Genomic DNA, 19,982 nt, shown 5'->3' on the forward strand with positions numbered 1-19,982 from the left:
TGACATTAAAATATCTAATTAATAGTAGAGTCAGCTTGAGACAGGAGACTATTGTAACAGATGGAATAGCTAAATATCTATCATGACAGGTTAATCTGCAATTGAAGATCTCTGTAGCACAGTTAGCAATAAATATCTCACTGTGACATTAGAATAACATTAAGTAGAATGTACAACTAAAGAGATAATGGGAACTAACATCACTGGTTTATTGTGTAGCTAGAGTGAGGTACTTTGATTAATATAGTTGGACATGCTGATAAGCTAACAGAAACATGATTTAAAAAATCCATGGACCCTGAGGCTCGTGGGCATTCGAGAATCAGCTTTCTCAGTGTCACGATTTTTTGTTTGCAAATAAAATACCTACTTCTTGAAGAACTCTCTGCGTCTCCTGGTGCTTCTCTATATTTTCTCCACAACAGTACCTATATTTACTGATAATTCTTGTAGAAAAAATGAAGATTTCTATTGCCTAATGCTGTGGTATTAGGACCATTTTATTTAGGTTTTATGTTATACAGGTGAAGCTGTTCCAAGTAAAGATAAACAAAACATCACTACTTTTATTGCACAACAGTATTACACAGGAGGTTTTATTGACCATTTTCAAAGAATGTGAAGCTACAGAATGCCCAAAATTGTAATGCTTTATTTGTCATAAAGTGCAAGAATCAATACATTCTACATTTTGAAAAACCACAACATTGTAGATTTAAAACCAATACTTTCACCTGCTTTGGGCAGAGCTTGCTCTTAATCACACAATTCAATTCCTGGAACCAGTCTGAAATTTATAAACAAATCAATTATTCATTCTGTGTTTAGACAAAAAATGTCCCAGCTTTAGAAATAAATGGTTTCATGGAAAATAGAAGCCTGGTGTCCATGAATTGCTGAACACAACTTTGTGAGTGTGAGCAGTTTGGTCTGAGTTTGCCAATTGAATGAAACAATAACTTATTTTGATGAATCTTTCAAAATCTGAACAGATTTTGGCTTTGAACTAGAACAGACTCTGCTTAATTAAAAATAAATCTTTGCAAAGGTTACTTTGGATATTTAAAGTACTTTTACTTTTAAGGCACAATGTAAATACAGTCTATGAAACATTTCAAGCCATTTCCTGCCCTCTAGTTCTCAGTGTTGAGTACATTTGCAGTAATGTGAAGAATAAACAGAGGCTGCATCTCCTCGGATCCGATATCTCAAACAGCAAGTGTTTAAATAAATTCCCATGATTTTAAATCTACCTAAAATAAATATTTTGATTTAAAAACAAAAACATTCTGGGTCTTTTTAAAATCCTTTTTCATAAGTAACCCAAATCAGTAGAGATGCTGGTTACATGAAAAATCTGAAAATCAGCAGACAGCATGGTGGTGCACACAATTCTCAAGCAGTGCATTATTTCATTTTTGATTGCCACAAAGTTAATGTGTGAACTCTGTGTTCCCACAACAGCAGTCCAGCGGGTTTACACTAGGAGGTAATTCTCTGGTGTCAAGTCATATAAATAAAAAGGATTACCGATGTTTCTACAGAAAATCCTAGAACAGCAAGCTTGTACATGCACAATATAATTATGGTAGAACCAATAATCCATTCAGTGATGTACTCAACTGATGGATAAATTAGAATTGATGGTTTCAAGCTTCTGGGCACACAGCACTAACTGAATTGAAACCATTTTGTACTGCACATACTGCTATTTTTCTGTCAGACAAAATACACCACAATCTGTACAAGCTATTTCTATAGACATCTGCCATTGGACTTCACACTAAACTTCAATTAGATACATCATCCTATCATATAACACAAAGAAAAAAAATGGAGCCGCAGCAGAGAATTGGAGACGCCCTCTTGGGTGTATGTAGAATCCAACTGTATAGGGCGTGTGCTATAGAGGCAGAGGTCTTCACAAACAGATTAGACAGTTGTCCGGCACCTGGGGAAGATGGGGCCATTGAAGCCCTGCAGTCGGCTTTGCCTGACTAAAATAAACAGAAAAGTCATAAACAATTCATGATAAAGATCTCAATTGAAAAACTGTACACTGGTAATAAGGAAGATTAAACAAGTGCATCATCTTAGAATATATAGCGTTAATATACAGTATAATAATACAAAACGGAACCTTCACTGTACTTTAATCAATAGCTTTCTTTAACTTCTAAAGTATTATTGGTCCTGTATTCTAATTTTATCATTTATTATCTTCAACTTTAAGCCTCAACTGTTTGCCACTTGTTCTCCTATATTATGATACAGTATACACTCTAATTTATGACAATTTTGCTAATTAAAGTACTTTGTCCATACAAAATCATCAGATAATTACTCCCTCAACAAATGACTAAAATATATCTGTTGATAATATTTCTCAATACTACATAATCACAGACATTGTCTACATTGTCCACATCATATATTATTGTTCCTTTAAAAGTATAACTGGCTCTTGATACTGGACGTATGGAAATATACATTACAATTTCCAGAACACGCTAAATTAGAGAACAGAATGGGAGTGTTATGTTTGACTATGTTTTGGCACGACAACTTGAGAATGCTTTTTAAAAAGGTATACAGGATCCTTTACAAACAGAAAAGATTTCCCAGAACAGGATGATGAAGAAAAGAAATTCCGTTAGATTGATTCCACTGGCAGAAGGCTCAGAACTCAGAGTACATTAATTTAAGGTAATTGGCTAAAAAGTCAGAGGTGACATGAGAAAAAAAAGTTTATACAGTGAGTTGTTTTATTGGGAAATGTACTGTAAGAAAGGAAAGTGGATGCAGAATTAATTTTTTAGAAGGGAACTGAATCAATACTTTAAATGGAAAAGTTTTCAGTGCTACGGGCAAAGGACAACGCACTCAGATGAATTAGATAGTTGTGTCTGAAGGAGCTGGAACAGACACTATGGGCTAAATTGTCTCCTTTTGTTCTGTCACATTCTAATCTCCTGTGCACCCTCACCAAAGTCTTGGAATTGTTTCTAAAGTGGTTGTGCATAGAATTGGACACAACACTTAAGTTGAGACCTAACCAGTAAACCAGGATTCCACATTATTTTCTTTCAACATTTTGACAGGAACTGTGTAGCAGCAAATGTATTTTCAAAGGTACAATTGTAAAACTTTTAATTTTTTTTCACATTTAATTTTTTTAAACATTAAACATCCTCAATGTAAAATCACAAAATATATATTACATCATATAGAAGTGATTCTAAACAATTTTCTATTTCAGGAAAACCTTATGAATTTCATTGCTGACCCATTATTCCTTCAGTTTGATGGCAGCAAATGCAGAATTTTAAACCAGCCGCTGGACCTCATTGAAGAACATGTTTTTACTGAGCGTTTCTACAACTTTTTACATAACCAAGACAAACCTAACATCCACTTCTTTGCTATCTATGGTCAACAGCTACTTCCTTCCTATATATGTATTTTCTTTGAATTGGTAAGTGCATTTTCTGTATTACCTGCAAAGGAAATGTAAATTTATGCTTAAACTGAGGTTTTGTACATATCAAGGTGAGACATCAGTTGGAGAGAATAAAACATATTTGCAATGAGCTCCAATAGACTTTCTTCTGGGTCAGGTACAGCATAGCAACATGCTCTAAACAGTCTGTCCCTGCAATATTTCTTTACTGGAATTCTGGAAAAGTTCCCTGGCTGTCTACATGAGTTTTTCCCATGGTTATGCTTTAGCTTTGTGAGCGTTTTCATGTGCCATTCTTTTCTTATTTTAAATTGTTGCTTATACATTAACTCTATTGTATATTTAATTCTGGGTACTTAATGTTGGTAAACCAGGGCTTGGTGTTTATGAAGTTATGGTTTGTTCCCCTGGGTGCTGGCAAAATACTTGCATTTACAAATCTCCATTAAGTTGGAAAGAGTTCAGAAGCAATTTACCAGGATGAGCCAGGAATGGGGGGTTTGAGTTATAAGGAGAGGATGGGAATTTTTTCACTGGAGTGTAGGAGGTTGAGGGGTGACCTTACAGAGCTTCATAAATCATGAGAGGCATTGATAAGGTGAATGGTGGGTGTCTTTTCCATAGAGTGGGGACTTCAAGGAGGCATATTTTTAAGGTGAGAGGAGAGAGATTTCAAAAAGACATGAGAGGTGATGTGTTTTACAGAGAGTGGTTTGCATGTGGAATGAAATTCCAGAGGAAGTTGTGGATGCTGGGTAGAGTTACATAATTTAAAAGACATTCGGAGAAGTTCATGAATAAAAATGTTTGGAGGGATATGGGCCAAGCACAGGCAGGTGGGATTAGTTTAGTTTGGGATTATGGTCGGCATTGACAAGTTGGACCGAAGGGTCTCTTCCCATGCTGTATGCCTCTAGCTACATTCCAAAATGGATTTAAGAACTGGGTTCCAGAGCTCCCAGAAGGGAAAGTAGATGAAAGTTGAAGGCCTGTAATCAGAATGAATCTGTCCAAACCCATGTCATGTTGGTCCACTTCACGACTAAGGCTTTCCCTCTAGCAATCCAGATGGAAGCAGTAAATAGTATCAAAAAATCAATGCCATCCAGTTCCAGCTGAAAACTGTTTCATTCTTTAATATTTTTATAAGTTACTGAGAGTCATTCACTGCAATATAAACATGATTTTAAGATGACAGTTAAACAAATGGCATTTTACATTTGATTGAGTGATGTTGAATAATCTTAACATTGTCTACTAGTATTGTGACTCAACCACATGCACAGCCAGTACCCACTGGTCAGTAAATAGAGCATAGAAGGTGAGAAGCTGAGAAATGGGTTAACATCTCAGTGAATGTAGTGCATTCCTAATTTGGCATTCTTTCTATTCCACACATTGGAATATTTATTAAAGATAGAACAGAATGAGATTTGAGCCTCACTTAAAATCGGGATTGGACTAGTGATTTCTTTTTTTCAAAATGCTTGTGTGGCCACTCACAAAACATGAGAAATTTCTCATGGACAAAGGTGATCGAATGTTCTTATTTTGCTTCAGACTTCCAAGACGAGAAGCATTAGAAATGAAGAATTCCACTAAAACACAACATTGTGGGAGTATAGAATCCGAACAGTGTGGAAACAGGCCCTTCAGCCCCACAGGTCCACACCGACCCTCTGAAGAGCAACCTACCCAGACCCATTCCCCTACCCAATATTTACCCTGACTAGTGCACCTAACCTACACATCCCTGCACACTATTCGCATTTTTTTTAGCATGGCCAATTCACCTAATCTGCACATCTTTGGATTGTGGGAGGAAACCCATGCAGATGTGTAAATCGAACTTGGTCCCTGGCACAGTGAGGCAGCAATGCTAACCACTGAGCCACTATGTCACCTCTTTATAGAATCCCTACAGTGTGGAAACAGACCCTTCGGTCTAACAAGTCCATACCAACCCTCCGACCCACCCAGATCCATTCCCCTACTATATATTTGCCCTTGACTAATGCACCTAACCTACACATCCTTGAAACTATGGGCAATTTGGCATGGCCAATCCAGCTAACTTACACATCTTTGGATTGTGGGAGGAAACTGGAGCACCTGGAGGAAGCCCATACAGACATGGGGAGAATGTGCAAACTCCACACAGTCATCCGAGGATAAAATCGAACTGGGGTCCCTGACACTGTAAGGCTAATATTTGAGACCCCATCCAGCATGGTTTGCTGGTTTCTTGGGGTGTATATGTGAAGAGCCAATGAAAATTGATTTTCTTTCAGAACCATTGGAAATCAAGCACTCTGCTTGATCACATGATCTGCCACCATCCTGCAATAATCAATGTTAGAAGTCTGGTCTCTAAACATTAATTTTCAAAATGATGTAAAGCATGAGATTAACACGTTAATCGAGCATTATTTACCAAATGGCACAATCCAGATTTTGAGAGTAGGTTTTTAAATAACTTGTGTGGTGGTCCTACACGAGGCTTAGTGCAAGTTTTCTCCCCCCTCTATTAATTACTGTGCTGCATGTGTGAAGTTGCTCCCATGTGGTCAATTTACAACTCATTAAAAAGATAACATACTTAGCAAATACAGAAAACAATTTAAAAATTGAGAAAAAGTGAACAGTTGAGATACAAGAAAGCAGTGCTGCTGCATCAGAGACAGAATTGCTGATTAATGCAATCACTTCTTTAAAATCATCCAGAACTATAAAATTAGGAAATAGTTGTGTCTGCAAGGAAAGCAGAATAAAAAGCAGTGGAGGAAACAGGAAGGGAATAATACTGCACTCAGAGAAGGGGAAAAGTTGGTGTAGGCCCAGCAGAAGGGCAGTGTAAAGCACTGCTGTTTCAATTTAGGAGGGTATGACCAAAAAAATACTATATACTTATATCTCCTCCAGTTCCAAAGCTGAGTATCTAGACCAGGAACCATCTGCTCGATTAATGCGAGCTGCAACAAAAATTAAATTATTGAGAACAACCTGTAAAATATGATTCTGCAGAGAATTTAAGAAACTCATTAAAATGTCGAAATGCATAATTTCATTCTTTTAAAGTTTGCAATAGCTAACTGCGTCAGAATGGTCTGGTTTCTTTTGATAAAAATAACCGCCCTTTCCCCAAAAAGCTGCCAACTTTTTTGTTTGAAGTTTTCCAGGAACGGAGGACTCGTGTTGTGTAATGGAAATATTTGAATCAATCAGTGACACCTTGCATTTATATATATCTCTTTAACATGGCAAATACCACAAAGAGTGAGGGCTGACTGGAGCGATTATTATGGAGGAGCTACAAAATGGAATCTCAGACTTGTTTTGCCTAGGTGTTTTTGCCACCTAGATGTCGCCCAATCTTTTAACAAAATTAATTGCAGATCAAAGTGGAAAAGTCATTTTTCCAGCTGTTAAATCTTTTATTAAAATATTTTGTTTCCACAGCTGACTACTCTAAGCATTCTGACTCAAACTAAATTCATAATTGAAAAATTGCTGTTTATATTAATTTGATCAAGTAAGTTTGAAATTAGTAGAAATGGTTTAGTGAAAACCTTTCTTTCCTAAGGTGTGCAACTTTGAAATTTCCACTTGTGGTATGAGATTAATGATAATCTTCACGTTGTGTTTCATATAGCCAACATGCACTTATGTTATATTAATGCATTCTTCCAGCTGCAGAAGACATCTAGCAGTGAATGTTTCACAATACTATTCCAATGAAATGTACTAAGACCCACAAGTATACCAAAAGGATGAGTTGTAGACATGATCCTAAGATGACTGTTTGAGCTGTACCACCATCTGATATTGTAATGAATGAAACATTCTCACGTGACATGTTAAATGAAAATTCTCTTTGGTATGTACTAAACACATTTAATTTCTTCTAGAGTTCTTTTCAGTCAATTATTTTTTGCTTCAGCTTTCAGCTGATGTGGATTTACTCTATGAAACTCCTTTTCTGTTCTAATTTCGGTTTTCTAGCTTTTAAACACCTTCTCAAATCCACCTGTTCAAGTATACTTTTGGTTGACTCTCTCGTCTTCCCAATTAAGTTTGGTGTTCATTTCTTTCCTGAACAATGGATCTCTATGACTCGAGATATGTGTCAGCTGCTGCTGTTTGAATATTCCCTGTGTCAAATACTGATCATGTTTGAGGAGACAAGCTGAAGACTCCCAGACAGTTACCAAGAGTTCTGACAGTTTGTTTTTACAGTAACTCTCGTTCTGATTTTTCACTCCCTTTCTTGTCTCTCCTCTTCTCAGTAATTCCCACTGCAGTGCAGTCAGGATTTGGAATTCACCAAGAGAGGAACCCTAGGTGAAAATGTGCACTCCAAAAACTTTCAAACTTTGTCACCAAGATGGCTACTGGTATCAATCACATGGTTAATTATTATAAATCTTATTTGAACAGCAACAGGGTCAGTTCTATTGTTAAAAAGCTGAGATATTCTTCAGTGTCTTAACAATGCTATATTAATAAGTTTTAAAATGTACAAATGACAATTTACATTGAGAGAATCTGGATCATTAAAATAACAGATTAATTTCAATTTTTCACAGTAAAAACATATAGGTTTAACAATTTGTATTTTTACTGTGAAAATCAAAATAAATCTATTACTTACAAATTGTTAAACCTATACATTTTAAAAACTTTTTATTAAGGAAATATTAAATCTAATATTTACTTCAGTTGACAAATGACTCTCATTATTCTAAAATTCTTTGGTACTTTACATTGTTATATTGTATGATCCAGACACTAAAATGCATAATAATTTGTAAATCTTTTAATGAAAATTAAATACAAAATGTATTTTGAATATTTCTGAGAAATCAGAATGTAACAATGGCAGTCTCCTTACCAAGATCATTGTTGCTCATCACTGCATTGGAGGCCCGAAGCCTTGGACCTTGCTGGGTAAAATGATAGCCAAACTTCAATAGGGTTGGATTGTGTTCCAACATATTTGCAATTTCCATTTCCACTTTATTACCCAGCTGCTGACACTGTCAATGAAGGAAAGAAATACATCATAAATGAGAAAAAAACTTGCATTGTTATAATACCTTCAATGTAGGAAAAGCTCAACAGGACTATAGCAGACAATTAGTGCCAGCAGTCACAAAACCATTCCCCTAAATAAGCAACAGGACAGTGTACAGTTTGGGAGTGTTCAATGAAAGGATCCCCACTTCCAATGAGGCTCATCTGGTTTTCATAACAACAGGGAAATCTGGGTCTTCAACGATCTAGAACATAGAACATTACAGTGCAGTACAGGCCCTTCGGCCCTCGATGTTGCGCTGACCTGTGAAACCAATCTGAAGTCCACCTAACCTACACTATTCCATTATCATCCATATGTTTATCCAATGACCATTTAAATGCACTTAAATTTGGTGAGTCTACTACTATTGTAAGCAGGGTAATCCACACCTGACTACTCTCTGAGGAAAGAACCTACCTCTGACAACTGTCCTATATCTACACCCTTCAGTTTAAAGCTATGTCCCCTCATGCTAGCCATCACCATCCAAGGAAAAAGGCTCTCACTGTCCACCCTATCTAATCCTCTGATCATATTGTAAGCCTCTATTAAGTCATCTCTTAACCTTCTTCTCTCTAATGAAAACAGCCTTAAGTCCCTCGGCCATTCCTCATACGACCTTCCCTCCATACCAGGCAACATCCTGGTAAATCTCCTCTGCACCCTTTCTAGTGCTTCTTTTCAGAGTGAATCACCTCACACTTTTCTGCTTTAAACTCCAGTCGCCACCTCTTAGCCCAGCTCTGCAGCTTATTTATGTCCTTCTGTAACCTGCAACATCCTTCAGCACTATCCACAACTCTACCGACCATAGTGTCATCTGCAAATTTACTAACTCATCCTTCTACACTCTCATCCAAGTCATTTATAAAAATGAAAAACAGCAGTGACCCCAAAACAGATCCTTGCAGTACACCACTAGTAACTGACCTCCAGGATGAACATTTCCCATCAACCACCACCCTGTGTCTTCTTGCAGCTAGCCAATTTCTGATCCAAACTGTTAAATCACCCTCAATCCTTTGCCTCTGCATTTTCTGCCATAGCCTACCATGGGGAACCATATCAAATGCTTTACTGAAATCTATAGAGTCATAGAGACATACAGCATGGAAACAGACCCTTCGGTCCAACCTGTCCATGCTGACCAGATATCCCAATCCAATCTAGTCCCACCTGCCAGCACCCAGCCCATATCCCTCCAAACCCTTCCTATTCATAGACCCATCGAAATGCCTCTTCAATGTTGCAATTGTACCAGCCTTCACCACTTCCTCTGGCAGCTCATTCCATACACTTACTACCCTCTGTGTGAAATAGTTGCCCCATAGGTCTCTTTTATATCTTTCCCCTCTCACCCTAAACTTATGCCCTCTAGTTCTGGACTCCCCGACCCCAGGGAAAAGACATTGTCCATTTATCCTATCTATGCCCCTCATAATTTTGTAAACCTCTATAAGGTCACCCCTCAGCCTCCGACGCTCCGGGGAAAACAGCCACAGCCTGTTCAGCCTCTCCCTATAGCTCAAATCCTCCAACCCTGGCAACATCCTTGTAAATCTTTTCTGAACCCTTTCAAGTTTCACAACATCTTTCCGATAGGAAGGAGACCAGAATTGCACGCAATATTCCAACAGTGGTCTAACCAATGTCCTGTACAGCCGCAACATGACCTCCCAACTCCTGTACTCAATACTCTGACCAATAAAGGAAAGCATACCAAACGCCTTCTTCACTATCCTATCTACCTGCAACTCCACTTTTAAGGAGCTATGAACCTGCACTCCAAGTTCTCTTTGTTCAGCATAGGACCTTACCATTAAGTGTATAGGTCCTGCTAAGATTTGCTTTCCCAAAATGCAGCACCTCACATTTATCTGAATTAAACTCCATCTGCCACTTCTCAGCCCATTGGCCCATCTGGTCAAGATCATATTGTAATCTGAGGTAACCCTCTTCGCTGTCCACTACACCTCCAATTTTGGTGTCATCTGCAAACTTACTAACTGTGCCTCTTATGCTCGCATCCAAATCATTTATGTAAATGACAAAAAGTAGAGGACCCAGCACCAATCCTTGTGGCACTCCACTGGTCACAGGCCTCCAGACTGAAAAACAACCCTCCCCCACCACCCTTTGTTTTCTACCTTTGAGCCAGTTCTGTATCCAAATGGCTAGTTCCCCCTGTATTCCATGAGATCTAACCTTGCTAACCAGTCTCCCATGGGGAACCTTGTCGAATGCCTTACTGAAGTCCATATAGATCACATCTACCGCTCTGCCCTCATCAATCCTCTTTGTTACTTCCTCAAAAAACTCAATCAAGTAGACACCACATCAACCGCTTTACCCCCATTCACCTGTTTGGTCACCTTCTCAAAGAACTCAATAAGGTTTGTGAGGCACGACCTACCCTTCACAAAACCGTGTTGACTATCCCTAATCAAATTATTCCTTTCCAGATGATTATAAATCCTATCTCTTATAATCCTTTCCAACATTTTACCCACAACCAAAGTAAGGCTCACTGATCTATAATTACCAGGGTTGTCTCTACTCCACTTCTTGAACAAGGGAACAACATTTGCCATCCTTCAGTCTTCTGGTACTATTCCTGTTGACAATGATGACATACAGATCAAAGCCAAAGGCTCTGCAATCTCCTCCCTAGCTTCCCACAGAATCTCAGGATAAATCCCATCCATCCCGGGGGACTAATCTATAGATTTATCAACACTTTCCAGAATTGCTAACACCTCCTCCTTGTGAACCTCAATCCCTTCTAGTCTAATAGCCTGTATCTCAGAATTCTCGTCGATAACATTGTCTTTTTCCTGTGTGAATATTGATGAAAAATATTCATTTAGTGCCTTTCCTATCTCTTCAGACTCCATGCACAACTTTCCACTACTGTCTTTGATAGGCCCTAATCTTAGTCTAGTCATTCTTTTATTTCTGACATATCTATAGAAAGTTTTAGGGTTTTCCTTGATCCTACCTGCCAAAGATTTCACATATCCCCTCATGGCTCTTCTTAGCTCTCTCTTTAGGTCTTTCCTGGCTAACTTGTAACAATCAAGTGCCCTAACTGAGCCTTCACATCTCATCTTTACATAAGCCTCCTTCTTCCTCTTGACAAGAGCTTCAACCTCTTTCATAAACCACGTTCCCTCACTCAACCACTTCTTCCCTGCCTGATAGGTACATACTTACCAAGGTCACGCAGTAGCTGTTCCTTGAACAAGCTCAACATTTCAATTGTGCCCATTCCCTGCAGTTCTCCCTCCCATCCTATGCATCCTAAATCTTGCCGAATCGCATCATAATTGCCTTTCCCACAGCTATAACTCTTGCCCTGCGGTATATAACCTATTCCTTTCCATCGCTAAAGTAAACTTAACTGAATTGTGGTCACTATCCCTAAAGGGCTCACCTACCTCCAAATCTAACACCTGGCCCGGTTCATTACCCAGTATCAAATCCAAATCTAAATGTTTCTGAAGCTATACTACAACAGGAGAATATTCATCTTACCTGATTGTCAATTTTAAGTTCAAGCAATGTGTTATTGTACTGGAGAGCTTTCACTAGAGCCAGGATTCCATTGCCAGTGATAAAATTGGACTCCACATTCAAACTTTTCAATGTTTTGTTAACTTGCAGCATTTCTGCAAACGCCTTGAAAAGGAGCAAAGCGCACACAAAAATATCAAGGAATGAGATAGTTGAATAAGAAGACATGGAAAAAAATCTCCTGTTCACATACATGGTTCGTTTCTTTGAATAGAGCTGTTAGAATGAACATTTCTATGCTTTTTTTAGAATTGGTCTTTAATCAATGCCAGCTATTAGATACATTGTTTACATCTTATCTGACACTGAAAAGAATTATTATAGAAGTTGTTCATTGTGAGCACGAGCTTTGTTGCTTTAATATCAATGCACTAACATATAAAATTCTGATGATGTATCGGTTGGAGAGGAATTCCTAAAGATATTCTCTTTGGAGAGTTCTCAGTGATACTTTGGTTGGAGAGCGGTTTCCAACAACATTCTAGTGGATAAGAGTTCCCAGTGAAATAGCCACTTGAGCAAGTTTAGATTAATTATGGAACACTAGCATGGATCTATTAAAGGACAATGGTAGCATGGGTACAAAGTTGATTGTCCAGGAAACAGAGAGTAATGGTAAATAACTGTTCTTCGGGTAAATGGAAGAGAAAGGAACACAGGACTTTAGAGCAGGAGCCAGTCAATTGGTCTTTCAGACTTGTGCCACCTTTCAAAAAGATCATGGTGATCTTGACATAGTCTCAGCTCCACTTTCATGTCTGCACCCTAAAACCCTTGACTCATTTGTCCATCAGAAATATATTTAACTCCACCTTTAAAAACCCAGCCTCCACTAACTGCTGGGGAAGAGAATTTCACACACCATAGAACCTCTGAGAAAAATAAATTCTCCTAATCTCTTACTTCAAAGCAAGACATCTTATTCTTTAACACTGAAGCCTAGTTTTAGTCTCCCACTATTTACAGAGGGGTTTCCTAAGAGTTGGTAGTAGAACCATAGCCATTATTGACCTGAACCTGGGTATATAAGGCACAGTTCCAAGATTTGCAAATACAACAAAGCTTTGAAGTACTGAGAGCTGTGAGGAGATTTTAAAAGGACATGGGCAAATTAGTTGAATGAGTGACTTGTGGCAGATGGAATTTAATGCAATGAAGTGTGAAGTTATACACTTGGTTAGGAAAAGCGAGGAGAGACAAAATAGATACCTTAGGGAATGCAGGAACAGAGAGACCTAAGTGATTATGTATACTAACTGATGAGCTCAAGTTATGGAAGGTTGAAAAATGAGATCCTCGATTATGAATAGAGACATAGAGAAATAAAGCAAAGCTGTGAGAAACAACCTCTATAAAACACTGAATAGTCCAGAACTAGAGGGCATAAGTTTATGGTGAGAGGGGAAAGATATAAAAGGTACCTAAGGAGCAACTTTTTCACGCAGAGAGTGGTGCATGTATGGAATGAGCTGCCAGAGGAAGTGGTGGAGGCTGGTACAATTGCAACATTTAAAAGGCATCTGGATGGGTATATGAATAGGAAGGGTTTGGAGGGATATGGGCTGGGTGCTGGCAAATGGGAATTGATTAATATGGGATAGCTGGTTGACATGGACAAGTTGGACCAAAGGGTCTGTTTCCGTGATGCACATCTCTATGACTCTATGACATGTCAACTAGAGTATTGTTCCAATTCTGGACATTGAAGGAACGAGATCAAAATTAGAGAAAGGGAGCAGAAAAGATTCATGGGAATATAGCCAGGAATAAAAAACCTCAAGATTGGAAAAGTTGGGCTTGTTCTCCTTGAAGAAGGAAAGGCAAGGACTGATTAAGAATAGGCAGCATGGCTTTGTGCGTGGGAAATCATGTCTCACAAACTTGATTAAGTTTTTTGAAGAAGTAACAAAGAGGATTGATAAAGGCAGAGCAGTAGATGTGATCTATATGGACTTCAGTAAGGCATTCGACAAGGTTCCCCATGGGAGACTGATTAGCAAGGTTAGACCTCATGGATTACAGGGAAAACTAGCCATTTGGATACAGAACTGGCTCAAAGGTAGAAGACAGAGAGAGGTGGTGGAGGGTTGTTTTTCAGTCTGGAGGCCTGTGACCAGTGGAGTGCCACAAGGATTGGTGCTGGGTCCTCTACTTTTTGTCATTTACATAAATGATTTGGATGCAAGAGTAAAAGGTACAGTTAGTAAGTTTGCAGATGACACTAAAATTGGAGGTGTAGTGGACAGCGAAAGGGGTTACCTCAGATTATAACAGGATCTGGACCAGATGGGCCAATGGGCTGAGAAGTGGCTAATGGAGTTTAATTCAGATAAATGCGAGGTGCTGCATTTTGGGAAAGCAAATCGTAGTAGGACTTATACACTTAATGGTAAGGTCCTATGGAGTGTCACTGAACAAAGAGACCTTGGAGTGAAGGTTCATAGCTCCTTGAAAGTGGAGTCACAGGTAGATAGAATAGTGAAGAAGGCGTTTGGTATGCTTTCCTTTATTGGTCAGAGTATTGAGTACAGGAGTTGGGAGGTCATGTTTCGGCTGTACAGGACACTGGTTAGACCACTGTTGGAATATTGCGTGCAATTCTGGTCTCCTTCCTATCGGAAAGATGTTGTGAAACTTGAAAGGGTTCAGAAAAGATTTACAAGGATGTTGCCAGAGTTGGAGGATGTGAGCTACAGGGAGAGGCTGAACAGGCTGTGGCTGTTTTCCCCGGAGCGTCGGAGGTTGAGGGGTGACCTTACAGAGGTTTACAAATTATGAGGGGCATGGATAGGGTACATGAACAAAGTCTTTTCCCTAGGGTCGGGGAGTCCAGAACTAGAGGGTATAGGTTTAGGGTGAGAGGGGAAAGATATAAAAGAGACCTAAGGGGCAACCTTTCACACAGAGGGTGGTACGTGTATGGAATGAGCTGCCAGAGGAAGTGGTGGAGGCTGGTACAATTGCAACATTTAAGAGGCATTTGGATGGGTATATGAATAGGAAGGGTTTGGAGGGATATGGGCCAGGTGCTAGCAGGTGGGACTAGATTGGGTTGGGATATCTGGTCGGCATGGACGAGTTGGACTGAAGGGTCTGTTTCCATGCTGTACATCTCTATGACTCTATGATTCTATGACTCCTGTTCAGCAAATCGTATTCAGCAGTTCAAAATCGTTAGGGGACTACAAAATGTTGGTAGACAGAAATTATTCTAATTGACATAAGGATTCAGAACCAGAGGACACAGATTTAAAGTGTGAGCAATAAAACTAAGGATGACATACAGAAAAACCCTTCTGCACAGTGGAATAGATCTGAAATTCACTGCTTTAAAATTGCTGGAGGCAGATTGAACATTGGTTTTGAAAAGAGAATTGGACAGGTGCCTGAAGAGAAAAATATTGCAGAACTATGGGGAAAGGGTTGGAGAGTAAAACTAGCTCAAGTGCTCTTGCAGAGAGCCAACCATCTGAATAACCTCCACCTGTGCTGTAACCATTCGCTGATTCTACAGTACTACAGAAATTCTGAATTTATCCTAGCTGGGGAGAAATTCCCAATAATACACTGGCTATTTTCTGGAACTATCACTTCTTGTCCCCACTCACTCGTCATTTTTCAGCAAATTTACCATACTTTGAGTAATCCTTTCATGCACACTTTATTGACGCAGCGTTATTTCCACTAACTCATTTATTACTAGGGTCAAAAAGTGTGGCGCTGGAAAAGCACGGCAGGTCAAGCAGTATCTGGATTAGTGGTGCTGGAAGAGCACAGCAGTTCAGGCAGCATCCAAGGAGCAGCGAATCTGAGGAGCAGGAGAGTCGACGTTTCGAGCATAAGCCCTTCATGGAGCTTCTCCTGCTCCTCAGATACTGTCTGACCTGCTGTACTTTTCCAGCGCCACATGGTTTGACTCTGACCTCCAGCAGGTGCAGTCCTCACTTTCTCCTCCTCATTTATTATTTGTCCTGTCTTTCAGCGTACTGTCTTATTTTGAAAGTTCCTTAGCTGTGCTTTATTTTTCTCACTTATTCTTATGAAAATAGTGATGATACAAAGTTGACGATGCAAGTTGACAACATTGTGGACAGTGTCGGATGATAGCATAAAATTACAAAGGGATATATATATAGACTAGCTCAATGGACAAAACTGTGGCAGATGGAGTTCAATGTTACCAATCAGTGTACTTTCTAGGTGTTCAAGGAGACTTAGGTGTTCAGGAGACTAGATCTTTAAAATGCCACTACAGATGCAGAAAAGAATCAAGAAAACAAATGGAATGCTGGGTTTTATACCTAGAGGATTGGAGTACAAGGATAGTACATAGGAGGTTAGTGAGCAAAATTAGGGTGCATGGTATTGGGTGCAAAGTACTAACTTGGATTGAAAGTTGGGTGGCTGACAGGAAACAAAGAGTAGTGATAAACGGCTCCATTTCGGAATGGCAGGCAGTGACCAGTGGGGTACTGTGGGATCAGTGCTGGGACTGCAGCTTTTTACAATATATATTAATGATATAGGAGATGGTATTAGTAATAACATAAGCAAATTTGCTGATGATACTAAGCTGGGTGGCAGGGTGAAATATAAAGAGGATGTTAGGAGATTACAGGGTAACCTGGACAAGTTAGGTGAGTGGTCAGATGCATGGCAGATGCAGTTTAATGTGGATAAATGTATGGTTATCCACTTTGGTGGCAAGAACAGGAAGGCAGATTACTACCTAAATGGAATCAATTTAGGTAAAGGGGCAGTACAAAGAGATCTGGGTGTTCTTGTACACCAGTCACTGAAGGTAAGCATGCAGGTACAGCAGGTAGTGAAGAAGGCTAATAGCATACTGGCCTTCATAACAAGAAGGATTGAGTATAGAAGCAAAGAGGTTCTTCTGCAGTTGTACAGGGCCCTGGTGAGACCACACCTGGAGTATTGTGTGCAGTTCTGGTCTCCAAATTTGAGGAAAGACATTCTGGCTATTGAGGGAGTGCAGCGTAGGTTCACGAGGTCAATTCCTGGAATGGCAGGATTACCTTACACTGAAAGACTGTAGCGACTGGGCTTGTATACTCTTGAGTTTAGAAGACTGAGAGGGGATCTGATTGAGACATATAAGATTATTAAAGGATTGGACACTCTGGAGGCAGGAAACATGTTTCCGATGATGGATGAGTGCCGAACCAGAGGACACAGCTTAAAAATATGGGGCAGACCATTTAGGACAGGGATGAGGAGAAACTTCTTCACCCAGAGAGTGGTGGCTGTGTGGAATGCTCTGCCCCAGAGGGCAGAGGAGGCCCAGTCTCTGGATTCATTTGAGAAAGAGTTGGATAGAGCTCTCAAGGATAGTGGAATCAAGGGTTATGGAGATACGGCAGGAACAGGATACTGATTAAAGATGATCATCCATGATCATATTCAATGGTGGTGCAGGCTCGAAGGGCAGAATGGCCTACTCCTGCACCTATTGTCTATTGTCTATTGTCTATTGATACGGAAGTTATTCTGCAATTATACAAAACTCTGGTTAGATCCCACTCGGATACCATGAGCTGATATGGGCACCACACTTTAGGAAGGATATATTGGAGGGAGTACAATGCAGGTTAGATACAAGAATGATACCTGGCCTTCAGAGGTTAAGTTATGAGGAGAGATCAAACAAATCAGGCCTGATTTCTCTAGAAATTAGCAAGTCAAAATCTTCAAGCAAAGACAGGGTAGATAAAGATAAACTATTAGTTGGGGATTCTAGAAATAGGGGACATAGTCTGAGAATTAGGGCCAGACTGTTCAGGAGAGATGTTAGGAAGCACCTCTGGAGAACCAAGATGGCGGTGACCCAGTAGGTCTGAGTCTGCAGACCTCTGCCCAAGACTTAGGCAAAGTGGGGTACCCACCCTCACCTGACCTGCTAAATTACTTAAAATGGTTTTTGCCCAGCACCCTTGGCCATTCTGCATCAAACTTTAACAGTTTGGTGCTTTTTAAAATGACCAAGGACAAAGGCTTTCGCAGTTCGCAGCAGACAGGGACCCCCCCCCACCCGCAGCAACAGAGACATCCGCGGCCGCCCCGGGGGTCTTACCTGCAGAGGCGAGCCTGATCTTGGAGTTCATTAAACTCTGAGAGAAGATTGATGCTTCCATCAAGGAGACCTGGTCCAGGTGGGAGTTGACCTCGGTCATGCTGCAAAAGCATGACTGAGAGATCGAGAAACTTGGGCAGTGTGTCGGAGGGGCGGAGCAACGGGCCACGGCCTTGGAGACTGCTGCTGAGTCATCCGTGGGTCAGGTCCGGGCTCTGGAGCAGTGAGTCCGGATCCTGGAGGAACATATCGATGACCTTGAAAATCGAGGTCATCGGAAAAATATTTGGTCGCTGGGCCTTCTCGAACGGGATGAGGAAGGCCAGCTTGTGGATTTTCTGGAGCAATGGCTCCCACAGCTGCTGAAATTGGAGTCGGAGCTGGACCGGGTGCAGGTGGAGTGGGCCCACCGAGCTGCTGTGTATGGGCCCAGGTCGAACCAACTCCCCCACCTGGTCCTAGTCCAACTTCAACATTACGGGGAAAAACAAATGTTGCTGAAGGCCTCCAGAGTCTTGGGGAAGGATCCCTATGCCATGATGTACAAGGGCTCCAAGATAATGTTGTTTCAGGACTTCTCTCCGGTTTGGTCCACAAGAGGAAGGTATTTGATGAGACGAAGAAGCGTCTGAGGGACTTAAATATTCAATATTCCATGCGATGTCCAGCAATGCTGTGCTTCAGCTATGGAGGATCTGTATATAACTTCGGGTCACCGGAAAAAGTAAAATAATTCCTGGATGCTCTCAAATAGACTGCGGGACTTTAACTGTATGGATAATGACTTTATTTTGCTCCCCCTTTATCTTACCCTCTTCCTTTCTCTGTCTTTCTCTTCTCCACCTTTCCTTGGGGGGGGGGGGGGGCGGTTCTCGTTCCTTATTCTTTCTTTGGACTCCTATCTATAGCTCGAGTGGTTTATTTGATTATTGGGGGATGTTCCTAAGTGTTTTTTTTTTAATTTGGTTGCTCAATACTTGCTGGGATTGTAATTTTGTAATCTTATATATTTTTATTTTGGCCCACTCTTAACTCCTGTCTTATAAGATATTGGAATTTATTTACTCTATTTTGTAATGCCTGGGCCGAGGGCATGGCTCTGGCTGGGAGAGGTTATGACGAGTTTATTGGAAGATAGTAGTGCCCCCTGTGAGCAAGGGGGAAAGTCTCCTTTTAAATATGCCTTATATTACTTTTATTTAGGAGTAGTTCTTAGTTGTTTTGATTTAGCTGTTTTAAAGAGTGTTTTAATACATGAATTGTTTTTGGTTTATATTCAATGTCTTTTGGGGGGGGTTCTTCCTCCTGGGGGGTCTTGGGCTTGCTTGGACGATCATGGCTAGCCATTCGTTTAGGTGGTACTCCTGGAATGTCAAGGGGAGCCACTCACCAATCAAAAGGAAAAAGATATTATCAAGTTTAAAAAAAGAAAGGGTTGATGTGACCCTTCTACAAGAGACACAGCTACTTGATAAGGAGTATTCGAAGCTGTAACAGGGTGGATTTGGTCAGGTGTTCTTTTCATCTTTCAGCTCAAAAAGTAGAGGAGTAGCCATTCTTATTCGGAAGAATCTTCCCTTCCAAATGCTAAGCCAGATAAAAGATGAGTCTGGACGGTATATATTGATTAAAGCCCTAATATATGGAGAAGAATACGGGATTTTGAAGCTTTATTGCCCCCCTGGTGCATCCCTTTTAAATTTGTAATCTCCAAGTTGATGGCTCTTGGGGTCCGCCATACAATTATAGGGGGAGTTTTTAATTGTACCATTGACCCAGAG

General features: G+C 40.2%; 1 protein-coding gene across 3 annotated transcripts in view; it reads right to left on the reverse strand.

Annotated features, from left to right (window-relative positions):
• Positions 1–582: 582 nt before the first annotated feature.
• The window catches only part of tmod1 (tropomodulin 1), a 103,194-nt gene continuing 83,794 nt past the window's right edge, over positions 583–19,982 (reverse strand). For 2 of the 3 annotated variants that reach the window (XM_072590074.1, XM_072590055.1), the window contains exons 8-10: positions 12,072–12,215; positions 8,352–8,496; positions 583–1,997 (exon numbers count right to left, since the gene is read on the reverse strand). In XM_072590074.1, coding sequence (XP_072446175.1) covers positions 1,933–1,997; positions 8,352–8,496; positions 12,072–12,215 — 354 coding nt within the window. In that variant the 3' untranslated portion in view covers positions 583–1,932. Of the gene's footprint in view, positions 1,998–6,367; positions 6,433–8,351; positions 8,497–12,071; positions 12,216–19,982 lie in introns of all 3 variants that reach the window. The other variant, XM_072590066.1, reaches the window with a different exon arrangement.

This window comes from Chiloscyllium punctatum, chromosome 2 (genome assembly GCF_047496795.1).
Source record: "Chiloscyllium punctatum isolate Juve2018m chromosome 2, sChiPun1.3, whole genome shotgun sequence".
NCBI classification, from domain to species: domain Eukaryota; kingdom Metazoa; phylum Chordata; class Chondrichthyes; order Orectolobiformes; family Hemiscylliidae; genus Chiloscyllium; species Chiloscyllium punctatum.